Source organism: Erythranthe guttata, chromosome 14 (genome assembly GCF_056151865.1).
Source record: "Erythranthe guttata isolate IM_541 chromosome 14, IM_541, whole genome shotgun sequence".
Classification (NCBI taxonomy): domain Eukaryota; kingdom Viridiplantae; phylum Streptophyta; class Magnoliopsida; order Lamiales; family Phrymaceae; genus Erythranthe; species Erythranthe guttata.
Genome location: NC_142546.1, coordinates 21,762,212 through 21,787,113, shown reverse-complemented (window position 1 = coordinate 21,787,113; position 24,902 = coordinate 21,762,212). Strand labels below are relative to the sequence as shown.

General features: G+C 34.0%; 3 protein-coding genes across 3 annotated transcripts; all 3 read right to left on the bottom strand.

Annotated features, from left to right (window-relative positions):
• Positions 1 to 2,700: 2,700 nt before the first annotated feature.
• Positions 2,701 to 4,918, bottom strand: HDA08 (histone deacetylase 8). Its single transcript, XM_012983054.2, has 3 exons — positions 4,568 to 4,918; positions 3,705 to 4,255; positions 2,701 to 3,217 (listed from the first exon to the last, which is right to left on the bottom strand). Exons 1-3 carry the CDS (start codon positions 4,848 to 4,850, stop codon positions 2,921 to 2,923), a joined length of 1,131 nt encoding a protein of 376 aa, XP_012838508.2. The 5' UTR covers positions 4,851 to 4,918; the 3' UTR covers positions 2,701 to 2,920.
• A 182-nt stretch (positions 4,919 to 5,100) lies between these two features.
• Positions 5,101 to 7,366, bottom strand: LOC105958693 (aluminum-activated malate transporter 2). Its single transcript, XM_088813483.1, has 6 exons — positions 6,916 to 7,366; positions 6,682 to 6,822; positions 6,290 to 6,562; positions 6,010 to 6,128; positions 5,758 to 5,901; positions 5,101 to 5,661 (listed from the first exon to the last, which is right to left on the bottom strand). Exons 1-6 carry the CDS (start codon positions 7,196 to 7,198, stop codon positions 5,245 to 5,247), a joined length of 1,377 nt encoding a protein of 458 aa, XP_088669609.1. The 5' UTR covers positions 7,199 to 7,366; the 3' UTR covers positions 5,101 to 5,244.
• A 2,282-nt stretch (positions 7,367 to 9,648) lies between these two features.
• On the bottom strand, positions 9,649 to 12,356 carry LOC105958692 (aluminum-activated malate transporter 2). The gene is made up of 6 exons (XM_012982701.2): positions 11,811 to 12,356; positions 11,546 to 11,686; positions 11,126 to 11,398; positions 10,884 to 10,996; positions 10,396 to 10,539; positions 9,649 to 10,260 (listed from the first exon to the last, which is right to left on the bottom strand). The coding sequence occupies exons 1-6, from the start codon at positions 12,091 to 12,093 to the stop codon at positions 9,892 to 9,894; spliced, it is 1,323 nt and encodes a 440-aa protein (XP_012838155.2). The 5' UTR covers positions 12,094 to 12,356; the 3' UTR covers positions 9,649 to 9,891.
• Between the last annotated feature and the right edge of the window lie 12,546 nt (positions 12,357 to 24,902).

Below are 24,902 nucleotides of genomic sequence, written 5' to 3'. Positions count from 1 at the left end.
TTAATATTTCATTAAATTAACAAAATTTGATTAGACCCAATTGTATTAATTTATAAACGTAGATTGCATTTTACAATCAACTCACCTTATTTAGTTATTTTAGTTGTTTATTATAACAAACTAGATGGTCATCCCACATATTAGATCGATATTTTGGAGCAATACGAATTTATTTTTTATTATATTAAACATTAGTACAAATTACGGCGACCCTCTGAGTTATGCTCAAATTATGAAAAGTTCTCCCATGTCTTGGATAATTGCAATCACTCTATTCAACTAACTATGTATTATTTTACAGTGTCAAATTTACTTAATGAATGATGGATTTTTTTTCATAATACAATATACAATTCAGGGGGTGGTTGTAACTATCTAAACATGACGAGTTTTTTCGTAATTTGGACTTACCTTGGAGGTGGCCGTAATTGCCTGAAAAGTAAGAATTTGGAACCAAATTGAAAAGAAAATAAATTATGGGGCCCTTAACAGAAAAAGGAAAAAAACCGGTTAGTTCGGCGTTTAATGTGGGAGAGAAATCAAGTTGTGTAATGATCTTTCCCGAGTCACGGGGACCTTCTTGTCTTCTTTCTTTCCCTTTCCCGCCATAATTATTTTTTGTTTTTTTCTTGTGGCCGACGGTTTTTTTTTCTTTTTTTTTCTTCTTCTTTTTCTTTAGTAAATCGCACGTATTTATATATCTAAATAGAACATTTTAAATATTTTATTTGGTACCTGCGGGGAAGCGAGGATGGAGCGAATTTGACGAAGTGCAATGGGGTTGAACAAAATTTAACGAAGTATAGTTAGACCAGACGAAATAAATGCAAGGTCTAATTAAGAGACCAGAAGACTTTAAGCAATTTGCAGAAATTCGACCATCCTAATCTAGAATGGTACTAGTGCACATGTATATTAGTTACACATGTATATACGACATGTATATTAGTGCACATGTATATTAGGGTTATTTTTATGCTACACCCGGTGAAAACTACATTGTGTATTTTTTTTTTATTGTTAATCTACACACATCAGTGTAAATATGTGTGTTTGAATGATAAAGATCTACCGAATGTATTTCACTCGATTTAGCATAGAATAAACCGAATACTCCATCTGTTTCATAATATCTGTCACTTTGGAGAATTTCTTTTGTTCCATATTTTCTGTCACTTTAAATTTCCAACACTCCATTAATTATTTAATTTCCAGTTTATACTCTTATTAACTTTTTTCAACATTTTTTTCAACTAATTTATCTTTCTTATTAATTATAAGACAAGATCATTTTAGTCTAAAAATATACATTTTTCTAAAATCAAGACACATTTAATAAAATTCTTAGTCCTTGTGCAAAGTTGAAAACGATAATTAAATCAGAATGAAGGGAGTAATAGTTACATTGTTGCTCACATTTTTCCGTTGTGTTGTGGTCACCAAGTGGGACTGGTCAAACATTTGCTTTTACAAATAAACACGCGCAAATCAAGCCTTACAAACAGTTAGCACAAATTCTCATTTAAATTGTTTATTAATTTCTAGAGAGAGAGAGAGAGAGAGTGTGTGTTGATGTTGAAATTGATCTTAGCTTCTTAACAGTACACTATTTCTTGATTATGAAATCACCTCAACAGTACAAATATTTATTTTCTTAAATCTCAATTAGATTTTTAGTTCATTGTATTGTAAGATCTGTCATTAATGATATAATTAAGCAAAAATTAATATAAGTGTGTTGAGTCCAACTGGAAACAGAATGAATTCTACTATTAGATTTGGTAATTGATTTTACTATCCACCAAACTATATGATATTATTAGATGTGCATAAGCCATAATTTCATTTGTGTCTAAATCAAATCATCAACAATTAGTAATCGCCTCAACTTATTCTCAACCAAAATCAATATCCGAATAAATAAGTTAAACTTCATTATAATAAGATTATAGCAGCACTTGTCAAAATCATGAAAGCTATGGTTTTGTTGTGCTAAGAAACATCACAACACACGGAGGGATAAATAAGAAGGCCAAATTATGGGCACCCCTAATGAAATGTTAAATTACGAAAACGCCCTCATGTTCGGATAATTACAATCACCCTCATCAACTTTGTATTGTCTTACACGTTCATCCTTACGATGTTAAATTTATCTAGGGGTGTTTATCCTCTTTGGTTTGTTTATTATTTTTATATATATTTGTATATGTAATATTAGTATTTAAACAAAAATCTATTAAAAAAATCAAACTTTTAAATATTTGTAATAACATTTTGGTACTTTGGCTTACCTAAATTTCGATACGGTTTTATCGAATGAACGTCCCTAAAATTACCTACTAGAAGAGTTTTTCGTAAAATAATACATAGTTGATGGATGACTGTAAAATTCTCATATTTGGATAAGTACAGTCTGTACTTATTCAAATATGATTTTTTTTTTTTATAATTTGACTTTACCTAAGTTGTTGCTGCAATTTGCAAAGAAAAATGATAGGCAAACTGGTCAAAAGAATTTCCCAACTGCCACATTATTTTTTTATTTTTTTCCTTTTTCCTTTTCTTTTGGGTAACACATTATTCTGTTTATAAACCTCCAAAGTATAAATGATTAAATTCTACACCAACCTTCACGGATTAGCAGAATCTAATACTTTCAAATATAATATTAATTCAGCTTTAAAAAAAATACAAAAATAAAATAAAAGACCGTGATTAACGGCCATCCAACCGACAAACAGACAAATCTTGGTACATCCACAAATAAAGTGTAATAAGTAGAAGAAAAAAAAGACCATTTTTTAGTGAGTTTTGTTGATTGCTATATAGCAGGCTTCTTTGATTGTGCCTCTAATTCATGGAATTCGGAGAAAATTACAAGAGGAGAGAAACGTACACCACCTCGTTTAATACAAACCTATTTAAAAAACGGGACGATGCCTCTTTGGTACTTCTTTATGGATTCGACAGCTCGAGTGGCGAAAGAATCGTCTTCTGGATAATAAGCAATTGGATCAGACAGTAAAGGAGCCGGAAAATTAAGCACACCTTCAAGAGTTGCATGCAGACAGTACGCCGAATACGTAACATGATATCCACCTTCTTGCACAATTACGAGCCGCCCTTTGGAATGTTTATCTGCCATTTCTCGAACTATTTGCCCGATTTTTCTGTATCCTTCCATTGTCAAGCACTGCCTTCCGTTCGGATCAAACTGCAAATGCAAATTCAATCGATTTTATTCATTGCTTAAAAAATTTCAACATCTTTAATCATGACAAATGTATCAAGAAAACTTCATAAACTTAATCTTTCGTTATAGATCTGTTAAAATAGGAAATTCTCGGACCGGAATCGGCGGGATACGGAACATTCAAATTTTAGCCATCTAAATTATAAAATACACAATAATATTGATATTTGAAGTGTAGTTTTCGAAAAACTCGTGAATTTCAGAAATTCGAATCGGATCGGACATCGGTATCACGTATATATTCCAATTCCGACCCAAAAGATTGCGGAAAAATCAGAAATTCGGGATTCGGAACGAGAAATATATTTCCAAAACAGGAAAATTTTCGAATTGGAATGGGCGGAAATCGGAATTTTCGGTTCCAATTTCCACCCCTACTACACACAAGAAAACTCGTAAAAAATAAAGTCATTGTATATTCTTGAATTTCAAAATCATTTAAACTTACTGCACTGGAGTCTTGGCCAATAACAAGAACCATAATTTTCGGTTCGAATTTCTCGACAGCAGGTACAACTAGTTCCGTCATTGCACAAGCATATCCACTATATCCGGAACCATTCGGCAACGGTATATTCAAATTATACCCAAACCCTTCACCTTCACCAAGTTCATCCACAGCCCCGTTTTGCGGGTGAGACGGGCCCCACGAGCCGTGATTCATATGAAGAGACACAGTGAGAACTTTATCGGACCGATAGAAACCCTCGGCAGTTCCGTTCCCATAATGGACATCGATATCTATTACAGCAACACTATCAACACCAGAAGTGAGAGCTGACTGTACAGCAAGACCTGCATTGTTGAGAAAGCAATACCCATCCGCTCGAGTGGGCTGAGCATGATGACCTGGCGGACGAACCAACGCGTACGTGATTTTTCCGCGCCCGTCGAGTACGTGTTTCAGCGCGGCGTACCATGATCTAGGGTTTAAGAATGTTCCGGCGCAGATGGTCTTGCCCTGTTTTTCGTCTGCCTCGATTAGCTCGTTTATGTATTCTGTGAATTTTTTCGCAATTCACACATAAACCAACAAGATTGATTCATCAGTAGTTTCTTATCAACATGCCTAAATTTGCTGAGACCCAAAATTGGAAACCCTAATTTAGAAATTGCACCTAAAACCAACAGCAAATTGATCGACAAGTGAAATTTGGTGAAATGAAATTGCATCGTCGAGAGACTATTGCATTGATGGGGTTAATCGATTCAATTAGCACGCCCCAATTTTGTCAACACCGAAAAAAATGGAAACCCTAATTTTTAAAATTCAATCGAATTCAAAAAAACAGAGGAAAGAGGAAATTTTACCCTGGGTATGGAAAGACAGCAATTCAGAGATGAGGGCGGGTCTTCCTTGGTGCCAAGAAATGAATGGCGAAATGGGGCCCCGTTTGAGGATAGAAACCATGTTCTTGACCCGGTCCGAGTTCTCCGGGTGGTTTTCCAGCACGTCGAGAAAACCCGGATCCATACCCGTATCGAAGACTCCCCGACCCGTGTCGTGCTCCAGCATACCTTCGTGCCAGAATACGTGTATTCGGTCTTCATTCTGTGCGGGTTTTAGATCCGGTTCACTACGAGGCATCGCCATTGTTGAATGCTGAAGCTCAGTTGCTCATACGGTCAGTCAAGCAAACAGTATACAATACAACCTCTATAAATTAATAGTTTATAAATTAATAATCTCGTTTAAATAATAATTTATTTTTATTTCGATTCCGATTCGTTGAAAATTTACTATATTATTACTTTCATAATTTAATATTTTATTAAATTAAATAAAATTTTACTAATTTCAACCGTATTAATTTATAGAAGTTTAATATATATATAATTGAATAAAATCATAAAAAAAAAAAATTTCTTCATCATTGGTGCACATCAAAATATTGTTCGAGATACCAAAAAACTCAATAGGAATTATAAAAAAATAAATTATTTTTATTAAAAAAAAAGAAAAAAAAGAAGAAGAGCAAAGTTCAATTTCACTCAACTACAACACCAAAATTATGGGATCCTTCGTTACCACGACTCGCGGTACGTTTCTCCGGGCACATTCCATGCGGGACCGGCGGTATATTACAAGTCTTGAATTTCGACAGAGAAGCAAGTTGGCTAACAGAGTCGGATATCTTGATCGTGGACGAAACTATCTCTATGAGCAATGAAGCCACGGTTGCAGCTGGGATTAAATTAAGAAGATCCGTTTCCGGCCAAAGCCCGCTTTGCATCATCGATTTCAGACTCTTGGCTGCAATTACCGCATTCTTGATATGCGGATCACTAATTGACGAACGTGTCATTTTCTTGATCACGGTTGCTAGTTCTTTCAGCGTTTGGCTGCACTCTAAGCTCATCGTTGAGCACGGTTCTTGTATCTTTCTTGGAATTTCTACTAGCGCCTATAAAACAAAACAAAAATTACGACCCCGAAAAATATCAATAAGATTAGTTATAAAGAGGGCTAATTTTATATATAAATATATGTATATGTATACCTGCGTCTCTGAGATAACGTAGCAATTCAATGCGTCGATTTTGTATGCACATTCTCTTGTACTTTTTCCGATTTTGACGTATTGGTCCCACGGGTGTCGGTATTTAAACTTACCGTGCCTAGGCTCCCATTTCGCAAAATTTATCTAGAAAAACAAAAGAAAAAAAAACTGGGATTATTCGATTGCGTGCTTGGACGAATTATAATCGATCTTAAGCTACGTTGTAATAGCTAATTAATTAATTATATATACCAATGAATCTTCGGTGCCTTTGGAATTAAGAACCACTTTGTATCCATCCAGTGTATCTTGGTTTTCTTCGTTTTCTTCGTTTTTATCGTTTGTCGTCTCAAAGTATTTGCCCTGAAAATCTGAAACCCAAGTTTTCATTCACATCAATATGTTGGGGGGAGAGAGAGAGAGAGAGAGAGAGAGAGAGAGAGAGAGAGAGAGAGAGAGAGAGAGAGAGAGAGAGAGAGAGAGAGAGAGAGAGAGAGAGAGAGAGAGAGAGAGAGAGAGAGAGACGATCGACCTTCCAAGAAAATCCCGAGAGTTTCGATGTTATCGGCAGTGAAATTGTGAAGATCTTCACCAGCCCAAACAGGGCATATGAACATGCAAATGAGCACAGTAGCACAAGAACCAATCGCGACCGTCGAAAGTCTAGTGTGCGCCATTTCTATAACCTCGTCGTCTCTATATCCAGATACCGATATCAGACAAAACGTAAGTATAAATATTAGAAGCCCGTAATCGTATCTCGCCTTCAGCTGAGGAAAAAATCGAATAAACGTCGCTGCAGTAGCTGCAAACACAACATGCAAGTATTTATAGTCCAATTAATTAAATTATTTAATTTCTCCCATATTCAACTAATTAATTAGTTAAATTTTATTTTTTCGCAGTCGTATATAATTTGTTTACATATCAAGAAAACGGATAGTCCGAGTACAATTGATTCCGCGTGTTTTCCCGTAACACTTGCTAAGCAATGCACTGCAACTCCTAATACACCTCCTACCAACGTTGCAATCCCTCTGTTTACTCCCTTTCCAATTGTTGCTCCTGATATTTACGAAAAAATTATTAAAACAAAAAAATAATAGAATATCCGAATGCTAATTAATTACTAATAAAAATAATATTTTATTATCTTACCGACGGAAAATTCGAAAACGACAACGACAGTAATGACGGCCCACATAGCGGAAACGCCGAAACCATCGTACAAGAAATCAAAGTAGTAGAATAACGAGACTATGGTGATTGCTAATCCCACTTTAAACGAGTGTACGATTCTTCTAGAATCATCTTTCCCGAGTTTCTTGGCTTCTCGGGCGACGGAAACTACGGCATTCACAATCCCGCCGGGGAACCCTTTTAAAAAACTCCATGCACTTTTCAACCCTCTAAATTTTTCTTGATTCTGTTCAGATGCCATTTCCTTCCAAAATCTCTCACAAGTACTTTAATTTATACTATAATTATTTTCTTGAGAAATAGGGTTTCTAATTAAAATCTGTTGCATGTTTTGAGCCCTAAAACATTTGCAAGAACCAAGAACCATGCATGCATGCATGTACGTAAGAGAATTTTGATCTAGATATAAAAAAAAAGAAGCATCAGCTATTACAAAACAGATTAGGGGAGGAATATATATGAATTTTTGTTTAGTGATGATCATAAGTTTGTTTCAGTTATGAGGGGGGATGCGTGTTATTCGCATACTTAAGGGTGTGACTAAATAAGATTAGTTGAACTTTTGTTTCTAGGTTTTGACAGATGTAGCATAGACAATTTGGATTAACAAATAATTAATGATCGAATTTACACTTTAATAAATTTTAGGACAAGTTGCACTTTGCCCCTTAAAAAATGCTATTTTTGCACTTTCCCCCTAGAAATGCAAAAACGAGACTGTTCCCCTTCGAAATATACAACTCGGTGCACTTTGCCCAAAAAAATTCATTTCCGGTCTAATTCTCGTCGGGTTTGAGTAAATTGGAAGGGTGATTTCGTCCTTTAAGGCTATAAATATCATTTGACCTTTTTTCCACCCCATATTACCGTGATTATGAAGAACAAAGAATAAATTTTGTCGAACTTGGAAGAGAATTTCATAAAGTTTGCAAGAGAATTTCATCAATTTGGGGAACCTTAAGTTACTATGAAAGGGGGATTTTAAAAGTGGAAAAAGAAAAATGACATATATACCCTTAATCCGGCGAGAATTAGAACGAAAATATACATTTGGAGCAAAGTGCCCCGAGTTGTATATTTCGAAGGGGACAATCTCATTTGATCGTATTTTAGGGGGTTATAAAATGCAAAAAAAGTATTTTGTGAGGGGGCAAAGTGCAATTTGCCCTAAATTTTATTTAAAAAATTAAATTAACTTATCATTTATTTAACTATTCATCTTAATAGAATGCTTTTTCCAACTGAAAATTTAAATAATATTGAACTTACAAACCCAATGTCACATTGAGTTTCAACCCGATTATTGGTTTTCATTTAGAGTTAATTGCACAGGCCCCCCTGTGAAATGTCTAATTACCAGAAAAGTCCCTATGTTAAAACAATTAGCATTGACCCCCCTATAATGAGTTTTATTTAGCCCACGGCTCCCTATCCGAAATAATTCCGTTGACTTCCATCAAATGTCTAAATTACCCTTCATTAGAAATACAGATAATACTTCAAAAAAACAGGTAAAAACACGTCATCATCTTCTTCATCTCTCACGACAACCTCCGCCATTGCCGCTGCAAATCGGAAACGCCCACCAGCTTATTTCACTTCAAGAACATAGTCCTCAGCCCCGATGAAATCCCCAAGTTGCAAACAACAACACCAACCTGCAACATACACGGTGTTTCTTGAAAAAACGATAGTCTCCGCCATTGATTTGATCTCTTCAATCACCACCGATATATACACTGCTATCTCCACCATTGCCCCATGCCAACCATTAATTTTTAAAAAAATCAATTATTTACCCTCTATTTTCATTTCATCAATTCTAAGAGGAAAAAAAGAAAGAGGAACGGCAGTTGAAGAAACATGTACTCTTGAATCTCTAGGATTCATACCGGTTTGAATATAGAGTTTTTACAGCAAAAAAAACCCTTTGGAAATCCCTGACAAAGAAAGGCAGATCTGAAGTTTCTATTGGCATAATGTAATTGGAGAAAAGAATGATTGGTGGCACCATGCCTCGTGCTTGGTGGCGACACCGTATCTGCCGGATGGCGGCGATGACGGCGGCGCCGGCGGAGATGACTCATCTGGTGGTCTCGCCGCCTGGAGAGATGGAGACGGTGACGAAAGAAAGGGGGCGGCATCACTGTTGCACTTGGCCAGGCTTTGAAAAGTAGAATGGGATTTTGAAGAATTGTTTAAAATTTGCAATTGGATCCAAAAATTTTGATTATTTATATTTAAGTTCAATTGGATTTTTATTTATTAAAAAGAAAAGAATTTCAAGGAGTATTTAAGACTTTTCACATCATAAAAACAAACACAAACCGCACAAACTGCGCGTGCAATACACGATTTGCGGATAAGGGGGCATGTGCCTTTGACTTGTTAACATAGGGGGTAATTGCTAATTGTTTTTACATAGGGGTTTTTTCGGCAATTAGACTTATCACAGGGGTAGCGCTTGCTAAAAGCTCTTTCATTTATGATGTTATATTTAACTATAAACGTGTACGTGTGTTGTATGTGTCAAATTAATTGTTTTATTTTGTGTTAAAATCGTAGAATTTTAAGATTGATTTGTTTAATTTTTTTCTCAATACGTTTTTATTTGCTTATAAATATATAAAAAGAAATAAAAACATACATGTAATAAATTAATAATTATAACACGACTAAGTCGAGATTATGTTTTGAAGGGAAAAAAGGTTTTTATTTCAACAAATGCTTTCATGTACATGTATGCACATATATATACAAAATATATATACAAGTATAACAATGCAATTAGTTCACAATATTCCCTTCTTAATAATGCATCCATTTATTTTTTTATGAAAATCTTCACGTGTCTTTGCGGCATCCGATCTTCTTCTCTTCATGACATGCATGCATGCGTAGGGTACGTACACGTGGCATGCACGGTCGACTTCCTCACTCAACCGTAACACCAAAACGAGCGGGTGTTCTCGCCGGATCAACACTCTTGAATTTCGACAGGATCGAAAGTCTATGAACGGAATCCGCTATCTTAACCGTGGAACATACTATTTCAATGAGCAACAAAGCGACCGCCGCCGCCGGAATTACATCTAGGGGATCGGATTCCGGCCAAAGCCCGCTTTGCACCAGCAACTTTAGATTCTTCGCAGCAATTTCCGCGTTCTTTAAATGCGCCTCGCTATTCGGAGATCGAGTCATTTTCTTGATCACAATTGCTAATTCTTTGAGAGCATGGCTGCATTCTAAGCTCATTGTTGTGCATAGCTCTTCTATCTTCTTGGAAATTTCTATTGGTGGTGTCTGTCAAATTAAACAAAGCCTAAAAAACAAGATTTTGTTGCTTTTATATATATATATATATATATATATATATATATATATATATATATATATACACACACGAAATATTATTTTTTGTAGTGTATGTATATATACCGGGATCTCGGAGTGAAGGTAGCAATTCAGTGCATCGATTCTGTGTGCACATTCTCTTGTGTGTCCTGCAATCTTGATGTATTGGTCCCACGGATGCCGGTATTTAAACTTCCCGTGCCTAGGCTCCCATCTCGCAAAATTTACCTATCATTAAGAAATTAAAATTAAGCTCGAATTCATTAATCGATCTTAAAGTAGTTATGCCGGAGGACTTTGTGATAACTTCACTCCCTCAATTTTATATTATCTGTCGTTTAAAATTTCGGAATATCTATTAAGAAAACTAACAAATTATACGCTAACGTACTGAAATGCGCTTATTATTTCTCTACCTCTAATAATTCTCTCTCCATTAATTAATTAGGAGAACGAGGAAAAATTTAGAAAAAAATCATAAATGCATCATCATAATTCTAAAGTGACAGATAATACGGAAAAAAAATATCGATCTCTAAAATTAATTTGAAATGAAGGAAGTGATTAATTACCAATGATTCTTCCTTGCTTTTGGAACTAATAACCACTTTGTATCCATCGACCGGTGGTTTATTCTCTTGATTTTTATCGTTTCTCGTCGTCTCGAAGTATTTTCGTTGAAAAGCTGATCAAAAAAAGAAACTCCATTCCCATCAATATACAATTATACCTATACATGCATGTAACAAAAATAATGGGAAAAAAAAAAGACTAATTAATTAATTAATTAAAAGATCCAATTAATTAAAAATACCTTCCAAAGAAATGCCAAGCTTTTCAATGTTGGCAGCAGTGAGATTGTGAAGATCTTCACCAGCCCAAACAGGGCATATGAATATGCATATCAATCCTGTAGCCGATAAACCAATCATCACCGTCGAAAGTCTCGTGTGCGCCATTTCTATAACCTCCGAGTCTCGATATCCCGACACCGATATCAGGCAGAATGTCAGTATAAATATCATACATCCGTAATCATGCCTTTCCTTCATCTTCGGAAATAACCTAATAAATGTCGCTATCGAAGCTGCATCCACCGCAAAACAAATCGTCACAAAAAAAAAAAAAAAATTAATTAATTCTCGCAGATTCATGCATGCTCTTTTTTTTTTTTTTTTTTTTTTTCCATTTTGTAATATATATATACATATTTTTTTTAATATATGTTTTTTACTTATGAAGAAAACCGAGAATCCGAGTACAATAGGCTCCGCGTTGTTTCCTGTAGAACTAGCTAAGCGATGCGCTGCAACCCCTAATAGACCTCCTATAAACGTCGCAATCGCTCTGTTTATCCCTCTTCCGAATGTTGCACCTTAAAAAAAGGTACGATTATTCGTAAAGATTATAATTTTTCAATATTCATATATGAATTTAATTTTAATTTAAAAAAAAAAAGGATTGTTTTCTATATGTATATATAATTATATTGATCTTACCGACGGAGAATTCGAAAACGACGACGACAGTGATGACGGCCCACATAGCGGAAACACCGAGACCATCGTACAAGAAGTCAAAGTAGTAGAATAACGAGACTATGGTTATTGCTAATCCCACTTTAAACGAGTGCACGATTCGTCTAGGATCTTCCTTTCCGAAGTTCTTCGCCTCTCTGGCGGAAGTAGTTACGAGATCGACACATTTGTCGGGGAATCCCTTCAAACGGCTCCATGCACTCTTCACATTTCTAACATTTTCTTGATTCTCTTGAGATGCCATCTAATTTAATTCCTTTATTTAATATAAAATATCTCACAACTATGTACAATTCCTCTCTTTCTCCCTTAATTTTCCAATTTAATTAACCTCAGATAATCGGCATCTTCTTCGTTCCGCCTTTTTTTCTAATTTTTCGATTTCCTCTTCAGTAATTCTTGTGTGTGTGTGTGTGTGTTGGGAATAATTCACATGCAAATGTGTGTGATCTTATGGAAGTTGAAACTCTCAGTGTGTGTGTGTGTGTGTGTGTGAATTTTAAATATGGATCTGTATAATTAATTAGCATTTTTATATTTTTTGTAATTTCTAAGTTTGTTTGTTTGATTTATGAGTGGTAATGCGTGTTGTTAGTATACTTACGGTTTTAATGAGCTAAAATTGGGCAACACGTGCATGCATGCATGCATGCAGCATAGCAATTAGGAATTACCAATTTTACATTTAATTAATATTCGAATAACTGTGCTGGAGGGTGAGGAGAAAACGTTTTTGGGCTATTGTATTTTCAGAGAGAGGAAATTATTTAAATATGTGTATGGTCTAGTAATTTTTGTGTGGAATTTAACATTTCATACATGCACGCATGCATGCACGTGTTACCCAATTTTAGCTCATTAAGGTGAATTGCGTTTTCAACCCCGTAACTAATATTGATTGACAATTTGCGCCCTAACATTTCAAAACTGGCAAAATCCACCTTGAAATTCAATATTTCGTTGCAAAATGTACCCTACATTAGTTTCTTGTAAGAACATAACAAAAAAAACTCAATATATCATCATATTTTATTTTATGAAGTGATTTCCATTTTGATTCTAATTTATATTCCTACTTTAATTTTTTTTATGTGTATAATTTAAAAAAAAAAAACACAATTGATGATTTTTTTAGGTTTCTATTGATGCTTATTATTCACCTGCAATAAATGTAATTGAAGATATGAATGGGGTCACTGACTACGTGCTGGATGATCTTGAGATTCATGCGTAAAAAGTAACGTGAACTAAGCCGGGGGTTGATTCGGCGGAAGCCTCTCCGATGCTTAAGCCAAATATTTGGATCGTGAATTAGTCGAGAGAATTGTAATAGCTGGATTGCTTGGTCAAAATAACGTAGATTGAATGAATTAAGTACTATTTATACTTGATTGAGTCGATACCAATTTACCGGGCCCAAACATTATTTGAAGGTGATTGGGCCTTCGTAGTAATAGCATCTAAACTGGACCCGAGGCTCAGTAAATAAATAAATTGTAGGTCAATTGGGCTGACCCGATAGGCATATCAGTTTCGGATAGCATAAAAAAAATTATATCCATAATATCGCAAATTCTATTTTTTTTATTTAGTTTTAATTTAAAAAAACCCATATTTTTATGAAAATATTACATATATAAAAAAAAATTGAATTTTATAACGGGTATATATAATGAGAAGAATAAATATACGAATCAACTACAAAACTTAATTATATTAGGACAAGGTTTACCACATGCATGGTAAGTTGTAAATTTTGAAAAATTATGAAACCCTAAAAAGATGGTTCACATGAATTGTGATTTATCGACAGAGTATTTATTATATATATATATATATATATAGAACAGCTTTCAATAAATTTCTCTCTCATCCATAACTTAGTTATTACTGGCTTTATATCACCTGCTTTAATTTTTCAACAAATCACATCTCTTATTTATATATATATTCGCCTCTCTCTCTATATATTAATATATAAAATAGTGAATAATTAGCAAATAATATATAGTACTGCAGTAGTAGTCATCGTTCTTTCTCGTGTTATATCTCTCTCTCGTATATTCTTCTCCTTTTCTCGTGTAAGAGTTCTTCGATCAATTCTTTTGTAAGTATTATTTTATATATATATATTTTTAAATTCTTAGTTATCCTGTTTTATGTGTTGTTCGTCTGAAAAAATAGAGGTATTGTTATATGATTGGATTTGCGAATCTTGGGTATGTTTTGTTAAAGTTGGATTTAATGTTTATGTTATTTATGTGTGTGATCGATCAACGATATATCTTCGTGTCGATAAAAAGAATGTCCGTTATATATATATACTTAGGTTTAATTTGCCGTCGATCAATTGGTTTCCTATCCGGTTATATATACTTATGTTATCTTTATCTATTTTTTTTTTCCCGTTTTGTCGTTTTCTTGTCGATCTTTTTATCGTTTTGCTGTTTAATTATTTATCTTGTTTTGTAGGGGAGAGAAAACATTAATTTTATCTTAATATTAGAACTCAGAAGGTATATATAAATATATCTCAAACGAATAAAATGGCCAACAACGACAACAACAACATCAACGAAGAAGTTACCGATCTTGATCTTACCCTAAGATTGGGAGTACTGCCCGATCAACAAAATGCAAGAGTCGATAACCTTGCACCACCAAACGAGCAGCCTGCTGATCAACAGGTATATTTATATATAATATTGACATGTTTTATTCTCATTTAATTTTCAACATATGTTATATTTAATTTATATCTTGTGCCGTATATATTTTTGTAAGACAAATGCCGTAATTATATCTCTTGATACTTATTAAAAACTCCGAATCTCTGCGATATTTTATGCACACTGAGAGCCACACAACATACATGCGCAAAAGTAATACCGATACAGATACAGATACTAAAATTTATATATATATGCACATGCATCGAGAGCGCAAAAATATTATCAATATAATGTTGCACACGTAGTCATTATTAATTATTTAATTTAATCAAATTTTTTTTTAAAATACATCGGTATGAATGTAATAATTAGGTGAACCGAGCATCTCCTCCGGTTGCACCGAGGAGGCACAATTATATTGGAGACGAAGATAAAGTCTGCAATGCATGTGGAATTACGACTACTCCTCTCTGGCGGAAAGGCCCCGATGGTCCCCAAGTAAGTTTTTTCTCTTTCGATTTTCGTGTTCGTATTCGTATTTTTTGTAATACAAAATTTATATACAATTTTTATAAATATTATAAATTAAATTATAATATTTTTATTTGTTTGCAGACTCTGTGCAATGCGTGTGGGCTAAAGCACGCCAGAGCAGCTGCGAGAAGGGGTACTGCTCAGTAAAAGGAGAATGTTAATTTGATTCTCTCTTTAAACTTTTATTTGATTTAGTTTAATTAGTCAATATATATATTAATGTTTGTATCATGTTATATATTTTGGATAATTTTTATTGACTTTTGGGATTAATTATCTCGTTATAAATTGATTGATAGAAATAATTAAACTTTGTGGTTTGGGATTTCAAAACTATTTAATTGCATATATTCTAAAAACATAAGTATGTACAAGAAATCATTCAAAAACTTCTCATTTATTTGCATTTTTTTATATATAATATGTAACAATTCAACTAACCTCTAAGCTGAAAATAACATTCTTCAAACTAACAATAATAAATCCAATTATTTAACTAAACAAAATTGGTTTAAAGAAAGTTGAAACAATAAATTGTATTTGATTTAAATAGTCAAATACAATTTAGTGAAATATTCTAGATTATATGGAATATTCTCAATTTTGTACCCGTTTTATCCCATTCGAACTCCACTTTTGAAGCTAGATGATATAAGATGTGTTTTTTGATTTGTATATATCAGATTGTGGTGCATCAGAAACATTATTTTATGCGCAAAACGAGTACAAATTAGAGAACATTCCACATAATCTAAATGATTATGTTGAATTTGACAGTATAAATGGGTGGAGATGTAAGAAGATTTATAGTTGATGGGTAGATGTAATTATCCAAACATTAAAGACTTTTTCGTAATTTGACCATACCTCATGGAGGTGGTTGTAATTTACCCAAGATAAAAAAATATAAATATAAATTTGAATATCCCCATTTATTCTTGCACATCCACTAAAAATTAAAAGGGCGTCCCTTAAAAAATATTTGCCTATCAAAAGTTTCCAAATAAAGATCAGCATTATAATTTGGTATAAATACACTAGATTTTGTTAATTACTTAATTATATTAAAATTACCAAATCTTAATCCTTTGTTACAATAAAACGACGACGCGTTAACCTACCTCCAAACCCTAATTTTCCAAATTAAAACAAGATTTATAAGGTAATAGCAGGGCTTTCCCAATTTTCCTATTTATACAAGAACCCATCCCCTCATTGCCCATTCACAAATCAATCGATCAGAAAAAATAAATAAATAAAATTCTTTAATTTGTTCAGAAAAAAAAAATAAAAAAAAATCATATTTTCATGGCTGGAGATTCGTCGGTTTGTTTGGCTACGGTTGAAAAAACAATCTCCATAATGAAGAATCTGAGCTTGGAGGAAGAAAGTAGTTGTACTAATATATATGCATGCAAAAGAAAGATGTCTGCAACTGATTATTATAATAATGAATATTTATTCGAGGAAGATGAATCTTGTTCCGACAGGAAGACGATGATGTCAGCAGAAGACGAAGCAACCCTAAGTAATCAGTTTCGTCATCTGATGTTGAGGAGGCCCGATCGAGACTGGCGGCAGCGGTTCTTTCCGCGACGAAAACGCGTCCGTCGCACCACTGTTGCTGTTACCATCCCACCGGTTTCGTAAAACAAATTTATATAGTCGTTGAGTCGATCGTCGAATATGTATTTCCCAATGGTAGTAAGTTGTATAAGTTTAACAAATTAATTACCATATTTAGGGTTTTTATTAAGGATTTTGTGTTTTGGTTTATTGAATTTTTTTCTTTTAGTTTTAATTTCTTGTTATATTGATCTTGTGTCTCTCTACTTTGAACTATCATTCATAATGTATATATATATCTGGCCTCTTACTTTCTCGACGAATAACTATGTATGGACATGGATGAAAATTGGATGGATCAGATCAAAATTAACTCAAAAAAAAAAATCACTATTGTTTCGAAGATTTTGGAAGAATCATAAATATATGACTTTCAAAAATTGACATGAAAACACTTGTTCCAAAATTATAATTTTTTTCCTATAAGAATTGTGGGGATTTGAAAATTGCATGTTTATATATATTGTGAAATACATATGTATGTGTGATTTTTAAATTAAAAAAATGGATTTGCAAAATTATTGAAATTGAAAGAAAACCGAAATTTGAAATAAAAAGTTATGCAAGTCATTCCAAAATTGAGGGGCTTTCAGCTAAATTCTTTAGTATATCTTATATATAAAAGAAAGAAACGCTGGGCAACCCTAAAAATCCTAATGGTATTTCTGTAATTATTTATTTTTAATATTTTTGTTCTCTACTAATTTATAACTATAATTTTCAACAATTATCAAAATTGAAACTAAACCGTGAAGAATCCTACCTTAATGGTACATCTGTAATTATTTATTTTTAATATTTTTGTTCTCTACTAATTTTCTAACTATAATTTTCAACAATTATTAATCTCCTATTTTTCATCAATATATCTCAAATCTTATAAAATAAAGATAGAAATTCGATTTGTTAAATTTCAATATGTAACATTTATAATACTACATTATTAATTTTTCTATGTTAGTGTACTATATTTTCACATTATATATTAAATTGATTATTCTTTTTCACTTTTGAAATAATATTCTGTGTAAGAGATAAAGATAGAAATTAGATTTGTTAAATCTTAATATATAACATTTATAATACTACATTATTATTTTTTTCTATATTAGTGTACTATATTTTCTCATTATATATTAAATTGGTTATTCTTTTTCACTTTGAAATAATATCCCGTGCATCGCACGGGGAAAAATGCTAGTATAGGTTAAAACTACATACATGGGGTTTTGTAATTAATTATATATGTTGTTAGATGAAAACAAACTTGAGGGTTTTGTTAGTAATTATATATCGATACCCGAGGGGTTTCTGGTAATTCTCCTTTGGTAATCCACCATTAATTTTATTTTTATTTAACTTAAGGCATTTAATTGTGGATAATCGGAGGATTTTTATTTTTTGGATATGAGTTAAAGGTTTATTGGGGGGTAATTTAGTCTATTTGGGGGGTAATTTAATCCCAACGCAACCAATGAAGAAAAGAGTTTGGAAAAAAAAATCATGAAATTGAAGTAATAAACAAATCATTGTTGAAGTAGTAGACATCGTCTTCTTCCTATTTAAACCATCATCCATCATCCATCTCTCTCCTCATTACACATACGAACGAACCAGACAGAAAAAATCTAGAGAGAGAAATCTAGAGAGAGAAACCATCAGATTCATAATTTTTAATTTTAATTCCATGGGCAGGCAGCTGCGTGATGATCGAAAGGCGGCTCCTTGTTCGTTTGGTAAAGAGAGAGAATCACCATCACCACCACCACCACCACCCCTTATTTCTTCCATCCCAAGTCTTAATATAATATTCAACACTTCTCTGAAACGAGGCCTATTCGACGATGACGACGACAAGACCATCAAGATTATCCCCACCGGCGAACAACAACAACAACAACCGGTGCCTCTTCCTCCAGATCAAGAAGACAACATGACTCGACTTACTCTAGGGTGGTGGGGCCCACATACTCCGACGACTATCATCGAAAGTGACGATGATCAAGTTGTACTAGAGCCGCCTCCTGATGATAACAACAACAACAACAACCCTTTTCTTGAATTGCGCATCGGACCTCCGATTCAACGACGACGGGTGTTCCCCGATGGTTACTGGGAGATAACGAAGAGCCTGACAAAGAGCGACGTCAACGGTTCGTCGAGGCTGCTTCTGCCAAGGAAACTCGTACAAGATCATATCCTTGTTCATCTCGATAATGTCGAACTGGCAGCCATTAATGAAGAAGATGGACTAGAGGTTAGTGTGCTGGATGTAGATACAGATACACACCATATCTTAGCTTTTAAGCTGTGGTCAAGTTCTAAATCTTACGTACTCGCTAAGAATTGGAGTTCGGATTTCGTCCGGAGGAGGGGGCTGTCGGAGAATCGAGAAATAGGAATACGATGGGATCGGCAACCGGGGTCTAGATCACTAGAGTTCACCCTCTTCGACTGATTTTTTCGAATATATTTTCAGGGGTTTAATTAGCCGAAATACCCCCGAGGGTATTTCGGCTAAGTATTAGAGAGTTGGGGCATCTTTGTAATAGTTTAGATAGTTTAGACGTTGATTTTTTTTTTCTATTATAGGGATACTCTTTTTTCTTGTTGTTAGGCCCACAAAGTTTTAACGAGGCCCGTGTTTGCCTATTTTAATGGATTTTTGGCAAAAAAAAAATAGTTCTCTTTAAAAATAAGAAGACGTAACAACTTATCATCTTGTTGAATATCTTTGCTAATGAAGTTTTTTTTTTTTTTTTTTTATGAATAATCGTATGAGTTCTTATTTTTTTTGTTTAATTGTGCTTGCACATTGTCTTTGGTTAATTAAGAATTGAGTGACTCGGAGGGTGTGTTTGGCTAAGTTCATAAGCTGTTAAGAATGACTTATTATAAAATATTTAGGAGCTTATACAGTTTTCTAATGTATTAGGCAAAAAAATAAGGAGTAAATATGATTTTTTTTTTTTTTTAAAACAAAATTACATTCACCTCACCAACTTATCAACTCTTAAAATAATTTATCAATTGTATAAAATCTTATAATTTAGCTTAATCAAAGGGGCCCTTAAAATCGTCAACGACCATAACAAAAGTTTTCATATATACAAAAATCAATCTTATAATATACTAGACGATGTTGATTTTTCTTTTTTTCTTTTTTAAAATTATATAACATGATCTTGAACTATAGACTATATATAGTCATCTTATTGTGTATGGAATTAATTTTTTTTGATACCTGGTAATTTATTTCATACACAAAACGGAAATATTATTTGACGATCAAATAATTTTAAAGTTAGTTGAACATTAGTAGGAAGTCAATTGATCGGAGTTGAGGCTAACAACCGCCGAAGAAATAAAAATTAGAAGTCGGAAGTTAACTAATCGGAAGTGAGAAGTTAATTGATGATCAGAACTTCAAGACCCGTTACCATTAACAAAAGTAATGAAAAAGTAAACACAAAAAATTAAAATTAAAATTAATAGTTATACTTGACATACAAGATTTTAAGTATAAAAGATAGAAAAAGTTTAAATTACAACCACCTCCCTGAATTATGGTCAAATTACGAAAAATCCCCCTGTTTGGGTAATTATAACCGCCTTTCTCAACGATAAATCTTCTTTCACGTCAACACTTACGGTTTCAAATCTAGATTATATGGAATATTCTCAATAATTTTAATTTGTACTCGTTTTATCCCATTTGAGCTCCAGATTTTGAAGTTAGATGATCATAGGATGTTTTTTTTGGACTTGTATATATCAGATTGTGGTGCATCAGAAAATGTATTTTTGCACAAGACGAGTATAAACTAGAGAGTGGTCCACGGAATCTAGATAATTATGTTGAATTTGACGCCATAAGGATGGAGATGCAAGAAGATTTATAATTAAGGGGATAGATGTAATTATCCAAACATGAAAAGTTTTTTCGTAATTTGACCATACCTCGAGGATGTGGTTGTAATCTACCCAAGATAAAAAAATATAAATATAAATTTGAAATTAAACTTGACATACAAGATTTCAAATATATATATGCGAGAACGCCAAATCTTAGAAACTTGACATACAAGATTTTCAAATATATTCAAGATTTCCTTAAAAAAAATAGGACTCATACTAATTAATTTTCCTAATTTAAATAAGACTCATACTAATAACTGGTTTCCTTATTATAACAGGACTTCAACTCCCAATTTTCCTATATATATATATATATATATATATATATATATATATATATATATATATATATTCTCACGCCCGGGAGAGAAAACACAAAAATAAAATAAAATAAAAATAAATATTCTTGATTCATATTTGAATATGGCTTCGTCTGGTGCAGTAGAGAAAGAGAGAGAAACTTCGTCGTCCGGAATGAATATCGAACAGACTATCACGGCAATCAAGAATCTGAGTTTGGACGACAACGAAAGCATCAGCAGCGGAACAACAACAAACAAGGGCAAAAGAAAGATGCCTGATGAATTCAACGACGACGATGAAGACGATTTCTTCAAAGACTACTATTCGGATGAATATCTCTTAAGGCAGGCCGAATCCGAAAAAGAAAAAGAAAAGAGGCTCTCGCAAGAAATCGAGGAATCTTTGATTACTAAGCTAAGTCGTATGGCGATAGCGTCGACACCTCAGATGAAGAAGAAGACGAGGAAGGTGACGGAATCGGATGATTGCGGGAAAGTATTAGCGAAAATCGAGGAAGCGATAAAGAGAAGGGAGTGCGTGAGGGTTTTGATAAGGGTGGTGTTGGTGGTGATGAAAACCCTAGTTCAAGAATGTATTTTGCCTCATTTATGGAAAGTTATTAACATATTATTGTGCAGCTATGTTGGACATGCGTCCAGATAGATTATGAATGACGTGGCATCTGATTTCGTACGAAGAGCTGAGGGTTCGTGATTGCAGTCGATTTTTCATTAAGTTGTGCTGCGATTAGATGATGGAATACGACTACGTAAATACGCTTATCGTTGGCAGTAGATTTCTTTCGTTACAAAAAAAAAACATAGTTAGGGTTTGAAGGATTTTTGTTTATGTAGTTTTATTTGAATAAGTTTCGAGTTTTTCTTGTTATATCGTTTCTCCGATTCTACTTGAACTATCGTGAATCGAATATATTATGTAATTTGTCGTATGATTACTAATGAAAGTTTTCTTTTCCTTTTTCTTTTTTCGTTTTTTTTTTCGGTATTTGGTAGAGTGGATGCGAAAATTAGCTCATGCATGTAAAGAAGTTTGAAGGCATTAACACAAGCTTCAAATCCGTAAATTAATCTAAATTTATTACATCAAGACCAAAGATAACGAATATACCCTTATCAATAAATAATACCCATGACAAACCCTATTTTTCATTTGTTCAAGACCAAAAAATAAAAAAATATATATATAAAAAAACAAAAACAAAAAAAAATAGAAAAAACTCGCAAATACCACCGCCGGACCGTCGAGACACCGACCAGCGAGACTTCCACTGCGCCGACGACGACCAACGACCCACCCACCGCACCACACCACCTCCACCGCACCATCACCACCACCCCACCACCACCAACAAGTAAGTCCTTTTAATTAAACATTTGTTTGTCAATTCAAAAACATTAATCGAGCATCAATTCTTGATAAATATACGTGGATGAACATTAACCTATGCTTACTTCTTGTTGGGTTGCAATGCTTTAGCCGATTTTGAAAAAAAAAAATTGAGATTGAAATTGATTTTTTTGTGTGTTTTCGTTGGTTTCCCAAATCGGTTTACCCAGACCGATTTTGTACACGAAAATCGGCGTCACAATGCCGATTTTTGTTGACCAAATCGGCGAAAGAACGCCGATTTTTTTTTTTTTTTTTTTTTTTTTTTTTGGAATTTCATTAAAGGTAAATTAGTATTTTAATGTTGGGGGTCTTGAACTAATAAAAAAATGGGCTTGCATATATCCGTCGCCATATAATATAGCTATAGATACTCTAATTGATATTTATTTTGATTAAATTTAAGGATGACAATTTAACCCGTCCCAAATTTATTGACTAATCCCCGCCCCGTTAGCTAATGGGGCGGATACGGATTTTGAATATATGCAACCTTACCCGCCTAATATCAATATATTCTAATTAAATAAATTATAAGTTAAAAATTTATATAAAATGAGATGAATAAATATACTAATCAACTACAAAACTTAATTATATTGGGACAAGGTTTAACACATGGTTAGTTGTAAAATAAAATATCTAGTTAGTACAATTGAGTTTGAATTGATACAAGTTTAATTTGTATCATAATTACAATTGGTGAAACAATAATAAAGTAATTGTATAATTGAATTTTTGGTAAGCCCTTTAATAAAAGAGTTACTTAAAAGGAAAAGAAAAATATAAATTATTTTGGTTTGATTATTTTTCTTGAACCACTGGTTGTGTCTACAATGTGATAAGGTATACACCACGTGATAGTACACACGCACACACACTGATTACAATTTACAAGTACTTTACAATTTAGATTAGATATTGATTTGCTCCAAAATAGTTGAGACGATGACCTGTCTTCCTTGGGCGATATTTTGATGATAGCTTGCCGGAAATTCCGCCGGAGGAGTACCTGCAACACCGGGAGGGGTTTCCCGGCGTAGAAGCTCCGACGATCAAGTCAGTGTTTATCGAGAGATAATCGAGTATGGTATGTAAGAAAGAGGATAGGAGTAATAAGTTGAGAGTAACTCCCTATTTATAGTTGAGGATACTTGATGGGCAAGAGAGAAGCAAATTTGCCCTAACTCACCTTCTTGGGCTTGATATGGCTTTGGGCCAAATACAAGTGAAAACTCAGTCCACGGCCCAATAATTGATTAGGAAAACCCCCGAGGACAATTTAGTCCGTATCAACTACTCCCCCCTACTCCGAAGTCTAGAAGTCGTGATTAGACTAGGAGTATTATTCACATGTTGTCTTTTCGCCTTACATCGTTTTTTCTCTGGTTGTATGACTCGTGCGCTTATCTCGCCGCATTGGCTTGAATGTCTCTAGCGATTTTAGATACTCGATTTGATAGGCTATTCTTGCCTATTATAACAACTCATTTTGCTTCGATTTAACAACTCATTTTGCGCGATTTAATGCCTCGTTTTTCAACGCGATTTAACGCCTCACATTTCAACGCGATTTAACGCCTCATTTGTTACGCGATTTAACGCATCGGTGTAATACGCGATTTAACGCCTCAGTGTAATATGCGTTTTAACGCCTCGGTGTAATACGCGATTTAACGCCTCGGTGTAATACGCGATTTAACGCCTCGGTGAAACACGCGATTTAACGCCTCAGTGGAACACGCGATTTAAAGCCTCAGTGGAACACGCGATTTAACGCCTCGGTGAAACACGCGATTTAACGCCACAATGAAACACGCGATTTAACGCCACAGTAAAACACGCGATTTAACGCCACAGTGAAACACGCGATTTAACGCCTCAATAAAACACGCGATTTAACGCCACAGTGAAACACGCGATTTAACGCCACAATGAAACACGCGATTTAACGCCACAGTAAAACACGCGATTTAACGCCACAGTGAAACACGCGATTTAACGCCTCGGTAAAACACGCGATTTAACGCCACATTGAAACACGCGATTTAACGCCACAGTGAAACACGCGATTTAACGCCACAGTGAAACACGCGATTTAACGCCACAGTGAAACACGCGATTTAACGCCTCGGTAAAACACGCGATTTAACGCCACAATGAAACACGCGATTTAACGCCACAGTAAAACACGCGATTTAACGCCACAGTGAAACACGCGATTTAACGCCTCAGTAAAACACGCGATTTAACGCCACAGTGAGACACGCGATTTAACGCCACAATGAAACACGCGATTTAACGCCACAGTTTTTTGTCAATCCATTAGTTAGTATTGTATTAATATATTCTATCCAGGTGATGTATAATTTCAAATCTCATGAAAAGAGTTATTGCCATGGAGATATAGGCACATCATTTAAAAGAGAACTTACCTCGCAAGGATATTAGGAGAAGTTCGAGCTTTCATAGATTCGTATTCGAGGTGGGGATGCGAGCTTCATAGGACCAGTGCTAGATATGAGAGAACTACAAGCCTCGAAAAATCCTTGACGGGCATTGGGTCGTCGAGATTCGGTTAGAGAGCACCGAG

Bases quoted from the DNA above. Each gene is read 5' to 3' on its own strand.
- HDA08 (XM_012983054.2), bottom strand. From the start codon at position 4,850: ATGGCGATGCCTCGTAGTGAACCGGATCTAAAACCCGCACAGAATGAA. The intron at 4,256-4,567 runs GTAAAATTTCCT...AAAAATTCACAG, and splicing joins GCTGTCTTTCCATACCCAGG to AATACATAAACGAGCTAATC. The intron at 3,218-3,704 runs GTAAGTTTAAAT...TTGCATTTGCAG, and splicing joins TTGGCCAAGACTCCAGTGCA to TTTGATCCGAACGGAAGGCA.
- LOC105958693 (XM_088813483.1), bottom strand. From the start codon at position 7,198: ATGGCATCTGAACAGAATCAAGAAAAATTTAGAGGGTTGAAAAGTGCA. The intron at 6,823-6,915 runs GTAAGATAATAA...CGTAAATATCAG, and splicing joins CGTTTTCGAATTTTCCGTCG to GAGCAACAATTGGAAAGGGA. The intron at 5,662-5,757 runs GTATACATATAC...TTTGTTTTATAG, and splicing joins ACGTTATCTCAGAGACGCAG to GCGCTAGTAGAAATTCCAAG.
- LOC105958692 (XM_012982701.2), bottom strand. From the start codon at position 12,093: ATGGCATCTCAAGAGAATCAAGAAAATGTTAGAAATGTGAAGAGTGCA. The intron at 11,399-11,545 runs GTAAAAAACATA...CGGTGGATGCAG, and splicing joins ATTCTCGGTTTTCTTCATAA to CTTCGATAGCGACATTTATT. The intron at 10,997-11,125 runs GTATTTTTAATT...TTTTTTGATCAG, and splicing joins GCTTGGCATTTCTTTGGAAG to CTTTTCAACGAAAATACTTC.